Source organism: Phoca vitulina, unplaced genomic scaffold (assembly GCF_004348235.1).
Source record: "Phoca vitulina isolate PV1807 unplaced genomic scaffold, GSC_HSeal_1.0 scaffold5, whole genome shotgun sequence".
Lineage (NCBI taxonomy): Eukaryota > Metazoa > Chordata > Mammalia > Carnivora > Phocidae > Phoca > Phoca vitulina.
In genome coordinates this window covers 1,269,615-1,288,099 of record NW_022589708.1, presented here as the reverse complement: position 1 = coordinate 1,288,099, position 18,485 = coordinate 1,269,615, and the positions used below count along the sequence as shown (strand labels likewise).

The following is an 18,485-nucleotide window of genomic DNA, read 5'->3' as shown; positions in this document are numbered from 1 at the left end:
CTCCATAACCCACAAACCGTGCCTAATTATGTGATGGCTCTTAAGCTCAAATGGAGTTTTAGCCCCCAAATCTGGATTAGCATTTTCCAGAGTGGTCTCTACTGAGGACTAAAGGAGAAATGCTTTAAAGATAATAAAAACAGGCTCCAAGGTCAAAAATCTTTGGGAAATTTCTCTGGGAGATAGAGGCAACCCCTGCTTTTCCGAAGCCCACATTACGCCACTCTGCTTTACAGAAGAGCTCCATCAGCAGCTGTTCGGAGCGGATTTGCGCTTTCTGAGGAGCTCAGTGTAGAGTCTGCAGCGGGTGGCCGAGCTCAGCGCCCTCCGGGGCTGTGCTCGCCCCTCAGAGCCCAGCCTCCAGGGCTGAGCTGGGCCTGCCGGCAAGCTGTGTCCTAAAAAAAGCCCAAGACAGGTCACTTCGGGGTCTGGGAGTGCGCAAACAAGCCCCCGCAGGAGTTGATGGTGATTGCCGCTTTGCTCTACTTGGTCTGGGCTGGCAAAAGTCTGCCCAGGTGTGCCCACTCGGGGATTGGGCGGGGGGACCTGTACGCAACACACTGTCACTTCTGGGAAACGTCCCAGTAGAGAAACGTGCATCCAATTTCCAATTTTACAAATTTTTAAACTAAAACTAAACTGGTATCCTAAAAAGTTCTGGCCTTCACCACAAATCCATCTCTGCAGAGCCAGGACTTCTAATCGCACCTCTGGTGGGACAGGGACTCGGACGGGAACAGCAGACAGCTGAATGAAGGGTACCCCGCCCCCACCCTCGGCTCCGCCCTAAGGCCACACACGGTCCATTTCCCAGGTTTCACGGACGGCACAGTCCATGCCCCGACGCGCCTCACGTCAGACTGCCAGCCCGGCCCGTGACCCTGGCGGGTGAACTCGGTCTCTTCACAGAGTATTCATTCAAGGAAGAACCGATACGTCTGAAAGATAACTGCTTTTAATTCTCTAAGTTTCACTTATGCAACATCATAAAGGCAGATTTATGTGACTTGATATGACATTTTTACAAAAAACAGTTCCCCCCACATCTGGTCAGTAGTATATAAATATTTACAATGAAAAAATAGGCAAGGAGAAAGGAAATCTTCATTATTCAAGTCAGTTTCTTTCCAATGCTTATCAGAATTTGAAAATAAAATAGTTCATTAACTTTCTAGTCATCGTATTTACATATCACTTCAGCTGACAGATGGAGAAATCGAGGCTTGTGGGTGTTCTGTTCATGTGTCCCCCCCCATTAAACTCGTTCTACACTAGTTTAGAAGTTATCTGAAAGAGTAAATTAAATATAAAAATGTAAACTTTGAAAGAAGATAAACTTTGAAAGAAGGATAAACATTCTTACAGAGGTTAATATTTTACACACTACAAACCAAAATAAAATGCTCTATATTATATTTTCTTAGTAGGGACATTCTGTTTCAATTTAATTTGATTATCTAACAAAAACTGCCTCTAAGGAGGATGTTAAAAAAATAGCAATGACATTACCATCTTAACTAATGAACATCCATTCGCTCTAATTTTCTCTAAAAGCAACTGTGAGTTCTTAAAAAGTGACAAATATAAATTATATCATGGAGAGCTTAAGAAGCCTCAACAAAGTGTGGTATCTCTTAAATATGAAGACTTTAAAAAATAAATTTGAATAGTGCAAACCAGCCTGTTTAACTTAGTGATATTACAAATATATTCACCTCCAATGTATAAAAACATGACTTTGATTCTACCAGACGCCATGCCATCGAAAACACTGAAGGACTTGTGGGCAGGAACGGTGGACGTCCGCAGCATGCCAGTGGCCTTGAGGACTTAAATGTGAATGTTCGTCTCGTGATGCAGTTCCCAGCGTGCGCAGCTCCCCGTGAGGACGGGGAAGGTTCACGTGTGGGAGCCGCGCCGCCCTCGAGAGCCCAGAGACACGCGGAGCCTTGGCTCTCTGGCTTCATAATGCTCGTTAAAGTCCAAGCGGAAGCTAAGAAACCGAAGACTGTCATCAGAGCTGGTCGTCAGCAGCACCAAAAACTGCTGCACGATGCCCTAAAAACAAGAAAAAGGAACATCCGCTTCAGAAGGGAGCCTTCCACAAAACGCACCACGGCCTCGCCACTGCGGCTCATCTGGGCGGTTTCTCCTTCAGGATCAACGGGCTCCATGAATGGCCACCACGGCGCGTCCCAAAGGGAGGACGGCTGCTCCAGGACCCGAGGTCGGCGAGCCAGGGGCAGCCGCGTTAGGAAGAGCTACCCGTGTCCACAAACACGAATGCACAATCAATACAGTTTACTTAAAAGAACTTCCTTTTTGCCCTAAGTTCTATAAGAATAAGCAAAACAGCGAAGCTTCTAATGTTAAAAAAAAAAAAAAAAAAAGCCAATTCTTTTTCTTTTAAATATAAAACCCAGTGTTACACGTTCCGTCTCTCACTTGAGTTAGGAGTACTGAACCACTGAGCCGTCCCAGGAACACCAAGGAGCACGTGAGAAACCACACGCCTCTAAACCATGACCGCAGGGCCCCCGGGTCCTTGCGGATGTGGGCTGAGTCGCCTTGCTGAAGACCAGGCAGAGTGCGGCCACGTCACCTCCTTCTCAGGGGGCTTTGTGGAGACGAGGGGACATGACAGCAGTCTATTCCAACTTTCATACGACAAACACTGGCTGCTTCTCTGCAGGGCTGAGTCACTTCTGAGCACACACCCCATTCCTGCCGGGTTCCTGAGTCACAGCCAGCAGGTGTGTGGCTGCCCAAAGTAGGTGATGTTCGTCTCCACACCTGCAGACCTGGAAAAGGTCCCATCTGCAGAGAAGTCGCCACGGGAACACTACATCCCATCAGTCCTTCCAAAGCCTAAAAGCATCTCGGTCCCTCTCCGAGCTCCCGGAGACTCAGGTATGTTACCCAAGGGAACTGACAGGTGACCGAGCACACACTGGGGTGCTGTGGACACCCCTCTGTCCTGGGAGCCCAAGGGCTTACGAGACAGTCGCTAAGGAATTCTACTGCGAAGCGCACAGGCAGTGGTTTCTTGTCAGGTGGCGATGTGCGCGCTCACTACACAGAACTGGGGGCAACACTTCTGTCCTCAGGCTGCGGCTCCGGGCGAGACCGCTCGTGAGCAGTACGGGACGGCAGCCGCCAACCCCCCGCTGCTCCGGGCACCGATAATTCAAAAAGAACAGAAAAGGACTTTTTCTGTTAAGAAAAAGAAATCCCAGTGGCCATGATTTAGAAAGAAGATTAAGACTGTAACCTGAGAAAAACTGGGATTACACAGATTAAGATTACTTTTCAAAAATGTACTAAGTCTCAGGGCGCCTGGGTGGCTCAGTCGGTTGAGCGTCCGCCTCCGGCTCAGGTCATCATCCCGGGGTCCTGGGATCGAGTCCCACGTCCGGCTCCCTGCTCTGCGGGAAGCCTGCTTCTCCCTCTGCCTCTCCCCCTGCTCATGATCTCTCCCTGTCTCTCTCTCTCTCTCTCAAATAAATAAATAAAATCTTTAAAACAAATGTATTAAGGCTCTCAGGAAAATGTGTAACCATCCCTGTCTCGTTCAGAAGTGAGCACGAGCACACACTTTTTTACTCCGCTGCCGGTACACTACTAACTTCACCAAGAGAATGAAACTAACCGTTACTATTCATTTTTAAGAAATGTACCCATACAGGGTTTACAACACGGGGTCTAGCAGCTATCTCATTATCAAAACACCTGTCCGGTGAGGATATCTTTGCACTGAACATAATTCCATCTTTGCCACCATTTAGGAAGCATTTTTAACAAACGTGCTGGGTAGCTCATGTCAGAGGAAGACCACCTGCGAAAGGGACAAAGTCCTCCCACGTCCACGTTATGCTGAAGACAGCCGTCGAAAGTATGAGGACCCCGGGAAGGAAACCAGATACCTATGGAACAGGGAGGTAGTTTCATTTTAAATTTTGAACCACACGGAGACAAAAGCACACAGAAACGTAATTTTTCAAGGTTTCAACGTCAATGCTTATTTGTCTTTCTAATCAGTTAACCAGCAACTGAATGTAAAAATTCTTCATAAAATTCTTTCACCTATATTTCCATCACTAAAATCACACTGAGAAACAGACGAAATCAGAAACCAAACCCACAACACAGAAATAAAAATCAGAGCACACGGACTCTGTGTATCTGCTCTTCTCACAGCCTCCCAGGTCTGTGGGCCCCAAGTTAAGCACCTGCCGCCTCGCGTGCTCCGCGTCCCCCACAGCAGCTCCCCGCACACCTTCGCACCCTCCTGCCTCACCTCGGGCCCCCGCAGGACTGAGGCTGCACAGCTCCGCCCGGCCCCCGCAGGGCTCCCACCCCCGGCTGACACCACCACAACCATCCCAGGAGAGCAGCCCCCGTCAGCCCAGGGTCCAGGGGAAAGTCACAGAGCCCCACTGTGGGTGGTGGGCGGGCTGAAAGGACTCCTTTTTAAATCACACTGACAGGAACAGTCAACTGCAGAAAACCAGCAGCGTGGTGCGGTCACCGCGGTGTCACCCCAACACACACCTGGTAGAAGTGTGTCAAAATCCGCAGCTGCGAGCACATTTTCGGTATAGATTCTCGAAATTCTTGAATCCTCTTGTTCTCGTCCTCCTCCTCTGCCGCTGTCACTCCCCACCGGCCCTGAAGAATCGGAAGGACCAGATCAAATTAAATCTGGGCACAAGAAGCTGCCAGGATGGGACTGGGCTGGAGGGGAGGGCGGGGAGAGGTATGCTTTTCATGCCCTTCGTGCTGCTAAACACTCTGACGATACTCTGCTGATGCGGAACGCTGCTCTCGCTTACTTTCTCCAATTAGTAAGATACCTCAGAAATGCCCTCCGTCAGCACACATGAGCACACAGAGAACCCCCTCCTCGTTTTTAACGACTACGGCACTACGCTGCATAGCGTGTAACACTGCCGATCGTTTGTCACGAGCTAACCAGGCTTCCGTTACTAAAAACAACGCCTGTATCTTCCCATCATTGCGGACACATTTCTAACACAGACCTTCTACGTAAAAGCCGAACCAGATGGTTCAAAGTACTGGAGCCCACTGACCCTTGACTTTGGTGGGAATGCTTCTTGCTATTATTTCTCCCACACACGGTGGATCTTTTTGTACCGGAGATATATCAACTTTGTTTTTAAAAGATGGTTTTTAAGGAGTGGTGAGTCTGACTACACGCCTTTTCAGCCAGCCTACACGGGAATTCGCATTGGGTTCTTGCCTTTTTATCAACAGAGTTGTCTCGTTGTGACACAATCCTAAAACCTGTATTTCTTTTACAGCTGTTCTGTCACCTTCTGGAAGCTTTAGCATTTTACCTTTCACGTTCAGATTCACAGCCCACCCCGTGGTGGCTGCGTGTGTTCGAGGCAGGGTCGAGATACAGCCGCCTAACACCATTTATCGACGCTCCACTCCCCACTGTTCTCAGTCGAGAACAAATGATCCCAGAAAGTGAAGGGCTGTTTCTGGACGTTACTCTGCTCCCCGACTGCCCTTGTTTGAGCCAACACCATTCTTTTCACTGCTGTAATTTTATAGATCTTGAGGGTATATGTATACTCAACTAAAAATGTATATTGTCTAATTTATTCTTGTTCAAAATTCTTTTCACTGCAAGCTACGCCCTGTGTATTTCCACATAAATTTTAGAATTAGTTTATCATTTTCTATCCCCCCCCAAATTAAACCCACAAAAAACCCCAAAACTGCTGGGGATTAAAACTGGGATTGCACTGAATCTATCAGTTCCCCAATCCATGAATATAGTCTACGCCTCCACTTTTCGAGGGGCCCTCTGCGATCTCTGTGCTGCAGTGGTTAGGGGCCAGAGAGCTCGTCCTCCGGGGTCTGTGAGCCACCTGATCTACGCCGTCACCCTGCTCTCCCACAGAGCACACGAGCAGCACAGACAATATGGAAATCACTGGCACGGCTGCTCCAACGGAGCCCCATCCACAGAGACACAGGGGAGGCCAGGCCTGCAGGCCGTCGGTTGCCAAGCCCTGTTTCATAGTTTTCTGTACAAGGGCCTTACACAGATTTTATTACATTTAATGCTCTTTTAAAGGCATTTTAAAATTTCAAATTGTTTGTGGCTGATAGAAATAGAAGTGATTTCTGCATATGGACCTTATTTCCTACTACTTTGATAAATTCACTTATTAATTCTAGTTAACTTACCTAAGATTATTTTGGATTTTCTACGTCCACAACCATGACTTGTGCCCCCCCCCCTCCCCCCCCCCCCCAGAAAAAGACAGCTCGCTTGCGTGTTTGCACTTGTATTTGTTTGTCTTGGTTTCTAAGGTGGGTGGACCACCACCGCCACACTGAATGAAGTGCTCACTGCCCTGGGTCTCAGTCCCAGGACTGCACCGTTAAGCATGCAGTTTTGACTCAGGCCTTTCAAGCAAACCTTCTATCAGATATTCCTTAGTATCAAATGATCTTATCCATCTATTGAGATGATCATGTAATTTTCTCCTTTAGTTTGTAAATGTGGTGAATTACAACATTTTCATCAGAACGATACACGAACTTTGTACTTGTGGGATGAACCAAAGCTTGTTTGTAATGTCCTACCCCCTGATACATCCCAACTCAGTGACACGGTCTTCGGGCTTCGTGACGCAGACCAGCACAGAGCAGGAGGCAACAAAGGCCAGGCTTGTCTAAATGCTTTGTTCCACAGATTTCACTTTAGAACCAGGTAACTATTTTACAAGAGTAAATTCAATTTTGTTTTATAAGTTAAAAGCAAAACACAAAACCAATTAATTTGCATACTGAGCTGGGGGCGTCACCTCAAGGGAGTGATTATGCCAAGTGCATTACAACCCGGATTCTGATGTGCACAACTAGTGTGCATCCCGCTCGGTAACTACGGTCGCTGCCCTGCTGGGGCACACGTGTGGAGACCGCGGTGTGCACATCTGTGTGCGCTGGGGGGGGAGGGGCTGTCAGAGAGCAAGGAACAGTCTGCTAATACTAGACACCAGGATTTCCAATGTAGAAGATAAAGAAAACAAAGTCCCTTTAATCCTAAACTTGAATTGGAAATATCATTATAAACCTAAGGGAAAGAAGAAAGGAGGCAGAGAACCATGGGGGGACGGAGCGCGTCTGTCAGGAAGACTGGGTCCACTCAGGGGCTGAAGAAGGCGCCGGCTCATCACAGCGCACGCAGGGCTCTGGAGCTCGGGGATGAGTCCTCTCGAATGGTCTCTTTAAAACTGCAATGGACCCCAGGTCTCAGTGATTGCTTTCCAATTATTTTGCCCACAGAATTTAAGTAATTTCTCAGATACAGTTCCAGCTTTCAGCTGCCCAAAGGGATCCCTGAGCGCATCGGAATGAAACACACTGAATGATCAGGACTCATTAAGTAGACCTGTCTCACTCCAGCGCTGACAGTTTACAGTCGGAGAGAGCCAGTGAGTCCCACAACTGGCCGCCCTGCTATTAGAAGAGTGTGAAAATCCGGAGGGCTGATTCTTGTAGATTTTATGTAGTTTAGTGATTCTCCAGAAGGGCGGATTCTCGGGCTGTGGGCAGCTTTAAAACTCACAGCAGTGACTAGCTTTTACTGTACGCTTGCCAAATGCCAAATAACAGCTAAGCCCTACACACGTCAGCGAGCCCCTCTATGGGGTCTTACTTAGTACCGCTCCCACTGTACAGCGAGGGGACACCTTAGAGAAGTCAAACCACCCACAACGCCAGTGAGCACGGTCAGGGGGAGTCTTCGGCCGGCCTGGCACCTGGGCGTGCCGCACACACACACACACACACACACACACACTCTCAGCGATACAAATGGAGCAAGCCCTCCTCCTGTTTCCAAAAAACCCTGAGGAGACAGCATGTGCTCTAAGCAGTTGTGAGTTTTCCAAACGGAACAGGATCCTAACACAAGTTTTAAGGTAACATGTAAAAATAAAACTAATCAAACTGTGTTATCTAAAAAATTTGCTGGGTGGCGCAGTGGGTTAAGCGTCTGACTCTTGATTTCAGCTCAAGTCATGATCTTAGGATGGTGGGATCAAGCCCCACGTCGGGCTCCGCGCTTGGCAGGGAGTCTGCTTGGGATTCATACCCGCCCCCCCACCAAATAAATAAATAAATAAATAAATCCTTTAAATAATTTGTCAGCATCCCAAGAATAAACACCTTGGAAAACTAAAAATTACAGACATGATGTCAAATACAAGAAATCCCATAAACTGCCAAACTTGTTCAATACATCTTCACTACCCAAGGTCATGGGTTTAGGAAGGTCACTGAGAGTAGCCCCAAGCTCAGAGCTCTGGTTCCCCCGTGTCCATGTGTGTCCACCAGCTGGAGGTGACCAGGTGATGCAGAGCTGGGACCAGTCTGCAGAGCCACCAGCGCCCACGGGCTTACTCACGGGATTCCAGTGCACGCTGTCCTTATGCTCACAACAGAATGACAGCAAGGGTGACCACTCCAAGAGGAAAGGTCAGCGCCTCCTTAGGATTCCAAATGCAGGTGTGAGCACCGTCTCCAAGAACATTTCAGCAGGAAAATTACTTGTATTTGTGACGATGGTGGCAATAAGCTCATTATTAGAACTGATAAGCCCACTGGCAGAAAAGCCATACCTCAACTTCATGCTGTTTCTTCTTCTCTTCGAACTGTAGCCGTCTCTGTAGCTCTTCCAGGGCGGCTCTGTATATCGCGTCTTGAGTGTTCTGAAGCTCAATGATTTGATCAAACACGGCTCTGAGTTGATTTAAAAGTGCCTGAGGACAGGAGACAAAAAAAGACCATAAAACAAGGTATCAGTTCATATTCTCAAAGTGCTCTTTGCCTCCACTGCTGTGTACTGAACTCCCCTCACAGCGGCCTCACGAGCCGCAGTGCGGCCCCACATCACGGAGCCGTCAGCAAGCATCAGAAAGGACCGGGAAAGCAGGTCCATTTGATTCACTTTTTGGTGCCACACACACCAAGACCAGACATGGAGGATATGAGAAAGAAGATTCTTAATATAATAAAAAAACAAATTCAGCACAGTGTTTAAAAAAACAGCATTAAGCAGGAATGCAAGGATGGTTTAACCCTGCAAACACACTGCCCTTCCCTAGTGCTGCAGTGTGGAGAGAGGGCAAGAGAAAGGGATCTGTAGCAAAAATCTTTTATGTAAATCAAAAACACATCCATGCAAAATGCCAGATATACACACAAGGGGGCACAGCAAACACAAAGACAACTGTGCCGCCGGCGGGGGTGGGGATAGGACACAGCCAACACGCACGGTCTTCCGTGGACGGCTGAGGGCACACGACTGAAGAGCAGGGTCAACTCTATCCTCTGCCAGCTTCGATTTAAAAAAAAACCCATTAACAATTTGAGGAGAAAAGATAATTTCGAAATGACAGGAAAAAAAGTCATGTCTTAAAACTTAACAGCCACTCATGACTTCTATGAGGCATCTAAACAAACTAGGACCACAAGGACCCTCCTTAATTTGATAAAAGATTCTATGAGATCTCTTGGCAAACATCAAAGTGAATGGTGAAAGAATAAAACATCCCTTTAACGTCGGGGATGAGATAAGGAGTCCTACCCATGCTCCTGGTGGACCCAGCTAACACCCCAAGGCAAGGCAAAGCAGAAAACAGACCCTCTGGAAAGAAAGAAACAAAACCGATTTTCCTTGTAAAAACAGGATCTAAGCAGATCTAGAAACCCTTGGGACGAAAAAAAAAAAAAAAATGGATAAAAAATCAAAGTAATGAAATGAATAGCATTCCTCCAAACCAGCCAACCACCACATTTATGGTAGTAATAACCTAGAAAAGACTGGTAAGAGGTTATGGGAGAAAGATGACAGGACTTTACTGAGAAGCATGAGAGAGAGAAAGAAACGGGCGGGGCTCCAAGCTCACGGACAGGAGGCGGCAAGGAAGCCGAGCTGGCGAGAACGGGCACCCTGGCTCACTGAGGGTGGAAGACGCCAGGACTAGTGAGGACACACGCAACGCCATCCCCACACCCCTGCGTGGAGGGCGCGCTCCACCCTGCCCGAACATGTCCCTTCGAAGGGTCGGCAACACACAGGCACCAATCTCACTAACTCGCGGCCGCTGCAGCTGGGTCAGGCGGCCCAGGACTCACGGCAAACACCAGGCTCACTGCAAGGCTGCTTGTTCTTTCGGAGGGTCTTACTTGATAAGAAAAAAGCAAAACAAAAGATGGAGATAGTCTAATTTGTTTTTAAAAAAGATTCATTTCTTCCAATCTGTTTCTTTATTGTAATCAAATGAGAACTGCTATTTCTGGAGCAGTTAATTCATCTACGAGGTGACTGCTTTGGCTTCAAGCTAAGGCGGGAAGGGCCGCGGCAGCAGTCGGCTCGGGCAGGAGAAGCGGGAACGTGCGTCCGGGGCGGCCCCGGTGTGCAGCAGGGCAGCAGCAGCGCCCAGACGAGGACCACACACGTGTGTGCGCTGCCGCCGCCCGGCCACAAGCCCCCTTCAAAACTATGTGCCCAGCCAACAGCCTTGTCTCCTTACTAAGGGAGATACCGAAACGCACTTCACTTCTGTCAAGAACAGACGGTCCGAATCTGTTCTATATACTGGGTTCCTTAAAAAGTAAAACCTCTAGGGATTCTTTTAAACCACCAAATTAAAAGTAAAACCAGGGCGCCTGGGTGGCTCAGACGGTTGGGTGTCTGCCTTCGGCTCGGGTCGTGATCCCGGGGTCCTGGGATCAAGCCCCACATCGGGCTCCCTGCTCAGCGGGGAGTCTGCTTCCCCCTCTGCCTGCCGCTCCCCCTGCTTATGTTCCCTAATAAAAAATAAAAAATTCTTTAACAAAAAAAATAAAACAAAAGTAAAACCATCAACAAAGGGGCTACTTCAAAAACGATTACCAAGCCTTTAGCTCCACTGTGACTCCACCAAAGGAGTGACTCAGGCAACCCGCACGTAAGCAATCTACGACCAGGAGAAAACGGTCCTACAGGCAAAAATGTTTCTCCTTGGATTCTGTTCCTATCAGTGGAAACCTTCTAGAGGCAAAGGTGTGACTGTTTTGTACAGAACTGTCACTCGCGGACGTGGCTGAACCCCAACGCTGCCAGCCCCTGACGGCTCCTTACACCCCACATGGAGACCGACGTCGCTGTGGGCCTAATCCTAACAAGTTCCCGTCTCCTGCAAAGCAGACTCCAACCACGCTCAATCTCTGTAAGACGCACACTGTGGCTCTGAACCATTTAAAAACGGAGCTAGCGAACATTTACGCGTCAGGCACCGTGATAAACGGTTTCCGTGAATTACACCATTCACCTCTCGCAGACCTACACGAGACAGCGCGGTGCCCGCAGAGCCCCAGGGAACAGCGTCCCACTTGTTACTACGTGAGCGTCTCCGACAGCGCAGGAGGCTCGTCTACTGCTCCCGGGGCACCCGTGTGCCGACAGACGGACGGCTCACAGAGACCGCAGCTATGGGCTCAGCCGACGCGCACGAAGCTCACTCACCATGGCCAAGGCCAAAAGGCCGCAGGTGCGCATTTCTTAAATTATTAATTATATCCAAAGTGTTTTAAAAATTACTTTTCTGCCATTGTTTCCATATATTTATAAAAGCTTTCTATATAGAAGCATCTTTGAGCAATTTTTTGCACATATGAGCGACAGTTTTAGTAATAAAATTTGGCATACCAAGACAGGTGTTTCCCAGCCACGACTGGGAAACCCAGATATGCTAAACGAACGCCCTCCGTGAAGCAGCGCATTTCCCTTGAGGAGGGTGCAGGTAGAAGCAGAAGCAGCCCTTTGTGAGCGAGAAACTTACTTGAAGTCACATTTAATGTCAAAAATGCACATGAAATTTTAAAGACTCTTACATCACAATATCTTTGTTTCAATTGAAAACAACGTGTTCCTTGCTTCTCCAGATGTGTGAATAAAACCAGAACTCCACGAGGCTTGGCCACACAGAACAGCAACGTTCAGAACAGGTGTCTACATGGGAGCAACACTACCGACAAGCTGGGGCTGCGGAACGCTTACAGTTTTTCTAGACAAACCACCTATTTTTTTTTTTTTAAGATTTTATTTATTTACTTGACAGAGAGAGACAGACAGCGAGAGAGGGAACACAAGCAGGGGGAGTGAGAGAGGGAGAAGCAGGCTTCCCACCGGGCAGGGAGCCCAGTGTGGGGCTCGATCCCAGGACCCTGGGATCATGACCTGAGCCGAAGGCAGACGCTTAACGACTGAGCCACCCAGGCGCCCCAAACCGCTTATTTTCTAACACATGCAGCCAGACACTCACTTAACCAAGGCAAACACATAAAAGACCATTGTCCCTAGATAATAGCACAAAGGGACAGCCTGGAGCACTCTGCACGTCCTCACGCCGTCCTCCTGAACTCACAGACGGGTGGCCATTTGCTGTGTCCTCGCACCACTTGCCTGGTTTACTCAGGGCACAACACGAAACCAGCGCGGTGGTTCACCTCTGTCTTCTGAGCCCCACGAGACAACACCACTATTACACCGAGGAAGCGGATGGGTGCGAATACATACTTTACCACCTTCATAACCATTTCAGAGCATGTTCTTGTTCTAATTCCACTCAGAAATGGTCCACCCAGCACTTCAAATTATTAGTAAAACGGTCCTAGTTACTAGTAACGTGGGCATCAGGCGATTTCTAAGACGCCCCACGTGGCAGGAGCCCAAGAGAGAAGACTATCATTGTTCCTGTGTCTAATGGCACAGGGGTCTTACTCTGGAGTCGGTGTCCAGCAGACAGCGGGAGATGATGGTGTCCAGGAAGACCTCGTGTGCCGCAATGATGTGGTCCAAGTCTTGGGCCTGCTGCACCTTGTTCCAAAGTTCATCCCAAGAACATTCAAGCACCTAGGAAACAACAACGCGACACTCAGGTACAAGGCGTGTCTTCCTGCATCTTTGACAAAATACCCCACACAAAAGCCTCAGACAGGACTTATTTAAACTAACGTCAAAGGATGCTCTGAATGTACCTCAAACGTGATGTAATACTGCATCTGGTGAATGAAATGGACCATCTCCGAGGCCAGAATGTGACAGTGGTGCAGCACCCCAGAGAACTCTGCAAGAGAGCCGAGGAGCTGGTGTGAGACGCTGCGGGGACACGGGGACACACGTACATGGCCACACGCCCCCCTGCCGGACGTCTGCAACCTCTCTCTCAAAAACCACCACCAGCTTTCACTGTCAACCCCTTAAAATAGGAAACAGTCCTTCCATTATCAAGTTCCACGCCATTCGAGCTACACAAGGGTTTAGCTGTCTCATCACGTAGCATTATTTTACTTTATATAATGTAAGGACCTGATAAGGAACGGCATTAAATAAAACAACTGCATCTGAAACTTAAATAGACACATTTCATCGTACAAGTATGAATATTCGCTCAGTTCTGCGGCTTCTTTACAACACGTCTGCCTGATGCTGGGCAAGACTTCACGACTCCCAGCGATCTGGAGACAAAAGTGACATTTCCTTGAGGGCCCGAAAGGGATCTTGTCATCCAAGAGAAACAGGAACCAGGAGGGCGATGGGCCTGGGCCCCAACTCTGCTCCTGTTCTTTGCAAGATTATAAAACCACCAAAAGGCTTGGAAGTCACACAGAGCAGGCATTCTCTGCTCATACTTTTAATTTTTCATTCAAAGACCCTACCAGAGTGTGAGGGGACAACACGGTAGAGGAGGGCTCAAGCAGATGGGGTCACCACAGAAATGCTTACAAGCACATTTCAATGTGGGTCAGACCGGACGTATTTTTGTTGCCACCCCAAATGCCTTTAATTAGCTCCTTAGGTAAATAATCGTTGCTGCATGCAGTTCTTTGAGAAATCATTCTTGTCCCTTCCTAAGAGTAATAAAGAAGTGAAACAGAAACACATGACAGAACAGTGGGATATAGACTTTAAAAACGGATGAAGTGCCCCGTGGGGACTTTGCTGGACTGGCTCAGCACGCACCACCGGCCCGCGGAGCAGCAGGCCACCCCAGGGGATGAGCACGCGCTCCAAAGCCCCTGGCGCCTTCCCCACCGTCAGGAACCCGGTATCCCTGGATGGCGTAAATACTCCCGGGAAGAACAGGTTAGGGGCTGCCTTGTCATCTGTAAGCCCAAAATGAAGAATGTACTTTTCCTACTAAAACTACCGAAGGGGGCTGACGTGTCTCACCTGATACCCAAAGCCTATTTACCTAAATTACTTTCGGCATAAAAGAGAGTCATAAAATGCTGTTCTAAGTGGGAGTCATCCACATCACGGTGTCAGGACTGCCATTTACAACTCCATTTTGGGCTTCAGCCCAGAGCTGGAATGACAGGGACCGTGCTACTCTTCCCCCGAAGGCCAGGCGGTCTTACCTGGAGAGACTGCGTGTATTTAAAGCCTCCAGCACGCGCGCAGGTGGGCGCCATCCATCCTGCCCCTTTACAAACCACACCCGTGAGGACACCAGGTCTCGCTGCAATAGCCCGTGCCTCCGAGTCTCCCCTCCAGTGCACGCGGACTGCTTCCTAAGATGTGCTGCTTTGCTTGGACTCACGGCGAATGCCATCAGCTGTTTATTTTCCGCCTTGTGAGGCATCTACGCAGTTGACACTTCTCCATCCTCCCATTTTTCTACCAGAGAGAGTCGAACATCGCTGACAAAACTGTAGACCTCATGGCATATCCTGACGGACGCGCGTGAGGATGGTAAAGCAGGCTCCTCTCGGTGCTGTCTCCGGGGCCCCGTGTGTCACACAAGCACAGAAATCTGTGTGGCTCGTCTCAGCATCTAGCTCCTAGTCAGTGTTCTGTACACAAGGGGAAAAGCTCAATCCCACGAAAATGCGCGCTGTTCCTGCTCTGGTCTCTCTGTCCAGCGGTCTTCTCGGGTGTTTCCACTGAGGTCCCATTGACAGACAATCCAGCACTACCTGGACAATGTGTTTTTACTTGTACATTATACGAGTTTGCTAACATTTTTCACATTTCATCTTTGAGCTCCTTCATAAACCAGGAACTTCTGCCCGGTACTCACACAGTTTGATAACACAGTGACTAAGTCACCAACTCCACTTTATTATCTTGGATTTATTTCAGAGCACAATCTCTCCACTGCCCATTATTAATCTACCAGAATCTCTCATGTCACCCAGATATGGAGATGAAAATGCAGCTCAATGAACACAAAACAGAAGCATCTACAGAAACCATCCTGGACTCATGTTGGTACCAACCTAAAATTCCCGGCATTTGGCCTTAGCTGGTCCTCCATGCTGCCCAGAAGCCCTCTCCTTTCTCTGTCTGACTCCAAGACAGCGGCTTCCAGCCACCACTACCTGGGGTCCTCCATCCACCAGCTCCCCTCCGCCCTCCCCAAGAGCCGTGGCCTCGGCAGGAAGCTCTCCTCCGCTGTGCAGCTTCCAGGCCGCTCTGGGCCCCCGTTCTGCTCGTGCTCTCGTCCTCTCCCCCGGACTGTTACATGTGCCCTGGCCTGTTGCCGAAGACGAGGGGCGGCTGGGGTCAGTCCCCAGTCTCTACCTTAGCTGGTTTCCTGACCGTTGCCATACTGGAGCGTTCCTCCCGTGGCTTCAGAGAGACCACCCTCTCCGGGTCCACTGCCCACCTTTCTGGTTGTTTCTCCTTGTCTCCATTAGGAGGGCCTGTTCTGCTGCTCTTTGCTGCAAGACCTTTTCTCTTTTCACCCCATTTTGAGGCAATCTCATCGATTCCATGGCGTCCAGGATCATCTACACGAACTGCGTCTACACCTTTAATCTCTAGGTCTGATCTGCCTTGGGCTTCCGACCAACCCAACAGATGCGTCCCATAATATTCTTAAAAACATCTCAAATTAATGTATCTGAAACGGAAGCATTACCCCCAAAGTGCTCCTCCCCCAGCGCCCCGGGCCTGGGAAATCCCCCCCCCCCCCATCCCCAGCTCAAAACAGAGCCCAATCACCCAGCCCCGGCCCCCAGAGCTCCCTCAAGTCCATGCACTCTCCCCAACCCCAGGATGCTATGTCCACCACGGCCACCCTCCCACAGGATCACAACCGACGCCTCTGCCGACCTCCAGTCTTGCCTCTGAGACCCATTTTCTTCAGTGATGCCAGAGTGACTTTCAGAACCAAACAAGTCCGAGCATGCCCCACTCCCTGGTACAAGCCCTGCCATGGCTCCCCCTGCCACTGAATTCAGACTGACCCGAGACCCAGCCTGTGAGGCCCTGAAGGCCTGGCCCTTGGCCCATCCTCCCCACCCCCACACTCTTCCCTTCACAGACACACCCACGTCCAGGTGCAGCCTTGGGCACCACTGTGGAGCCCAGTACGCCACCCACGTCGGCCAGGTGTCTCCCTTCTATGTTCCTAGAGCACCTGGTCTCGTCCACATCAAACAACTCATCGCCGTGCATTCTAAGTTCTTGTTTAAATGTCCGTCCTGCCCTAATAGGCCCCACCGGGACCCTGTTTGTCATGCCTGTCACCGGATACCAAGAACAGGCAGCACGAAGTAGGCCCTCAACAACTCCTCACTGGATGAGTGGTTTCAGTCCTCAAGGTTAAAGCGGACGGTGTGTACTCCTCTATGTCTTGACGATTTAAATTCACATCCTTTTCAAAAGCCTTCCCTGACCAAGGCAAATTAGCAATAGTGTTAAAATAAGTGTTCTTCCCTTTAATAGCCTAAAGTACTCCCAAATACTTTATTTTCCTTCTAGAAAAATCATCTTTTCTTATATAAATGAGTATAAAGAACAGCATCTTCAATGACATCCTTCCGAAATGAAGCCTCTGAGTAAAGGGACCTGTGACCACTGCCCACTGAAAAGGAACCTGACTGGGGAGACAAACCATGAGAGACTATGGACTCTGAAAAACAAACTGAAGGTTCTAGAGGGGAGGGGGGTGGGAGGATGGGTTAGCCTGGTGATGGGTATTGAGGGCACGTTCTGCATGGAGCACTGGGTGTTATGCACAAACAATGAATCATGGAACACTACATCAAAAACTGATGATGTAATGTATGGTGATTAACATAACAATAAAAAATTTTAAAAAAAAAAAGAAAAGGAACCTGATGACCCATACGATGGAAGTCTAAAATCCCTATAATGCTGCAACTCTTCCCCACACGAGAATTCACATGCTAGACGCTGGACTCAGAACTTCTCACTGCCTGGTCACGCTCGAACAAATGACTAGGAACCCAATTCATAAGCAGACTGAATTCATAAGGGATAATCTGGTCCTTTAATTCCTAAAAAATCTAACTTACACCCGAAACACCCCTTGAATCTCTTTACCCAGCACCATGAAAATACATCACAACATACTTAACATGGAAGTGCTTGTGTTTTTATGGTTGACCTACAAAGAAAGAATCCCAGAAGCAAAGCAACACCTGCACTGGGGTCCAATAAATACATAAACACAAAACGTCTCCTGCCGGGCTACCTTCACAGCAGACAGTTTCACACACAAAATCAAGAACGACCGCTCCTCCGTCAGCCTGTTCAGGAGCCAAGCGTGAGGCCCGTCTGTAACTCTGTGCTGCCCTCTCCAGGGCGCTGGGAGAACGTCCAGCCTGACGGAAACAGACGGCAGGCCCTGCGAGGACCCAACTGCGCGTCGCAGCCATCTCCAGCGGGAAGCACCTGCTCATCTGGAGATGCACCTTCAACAGCATGCAGGACTGTTAGAAATTGTAAGAAGTTTCTTAAAAAAAAAACAAAAAACCCTAAAACAGTTTCTTCCCAACTGCAAATCACCTCCTTCAACCTGTATTTATAGCTGAGGCTACTATACTTAAAAGCGACTTGATCAAATCACCCATCTGATTTATTTCTCAAGGCCAAGGGTTCAAAGTTGTGAGAATCAGACTGTTTCAAACCTCCTGTCTGTGGAATCTCTAACCACCACGAAGGTCCTCCTGCAAACGCCATCCGCTGCCCGATGTATGGCCCAGCAGCTAGGAGTGGTGCCTGCAAAGGTGCCCCCCCAGCCCCAGGCCGCACGGGTAAGTGCACTACACAGACCAGGGCGCCCCATGACCCCAGGAAGTAAGGGCTGTGGTCGCCGCCCCGCCCCCAGATGAGGGAACTGAGGCAGAAGACAAGGCAGCGGGCTCGTGGCCACAGCGCGGTGCTGGAGGACTGCAGACTCACCCGGGCAGCGCCGCTCGGCGTCTGCGCTGACCGCTCACCACACGGCTAAACAGTCCGGCACTGGGAACTCCTTGTGAAGATCTAACTACCGAGCAGCGCCGACTCATCCATACACACAAAGGTGATATACACAAAGAGATAACTTTAAAGAGAAAAACGTCTACTCATTTTTTAAGTTATTGTTTCTGCAGTCTAGAACACTGTCTTTCGTAAGATAAACATTATTATTATAAGAAAG

The 18,485-nt window shown here is 49.0% G+C and overlaps 1 protein-coding gene across 2 annotated transcripts in view; it reads right to left on the bottom strand.

Annotated features, from left to right (window-relative positions):
• Window positions 1–792: 792 nt before the first annotated feature.
• The window catches only part of TUBGCP3 (tubulin gamma complex associated protein 3), a 71,235-nt gene continuing 53,542 nt past the window's right edge, over window positions 793–18,485 (bottom strand). Inside the window, exons 18-22 of one of the 2 annotated variants that reach the window (XM_032402597.1) lie at window positions 13,069–13,157; window positions 12,812–12,943; window positions 8,664–8,804; window positions 4,552–4,668; window positions 793–2,058 (exon numbers count right to left, since the gene is read on the bottom strand). In XM_032402597.1, the coding sequence (XP_032258488.1) occupies window positions 1,900–2,058; window positions 4,552–4,668; window positions 8,664–8,804; window positions 12,812–12,943; window positions 13,069–13,157 (638 nt within the window). In that variant the 3' untranslated portion in view covers window positions 793–1,899. Of the gene's footprint in view, window positions 2,059–3,516; window positions 3,924–4,551; window positions 4,669–8,663; window positions 8,805–12,811; window positions 12,944–13,068; window positions 13,158–18,485 lie in introns of those variants that run through there. The other variant, XM_032402598.1, reaches the window with a different exon arrangement.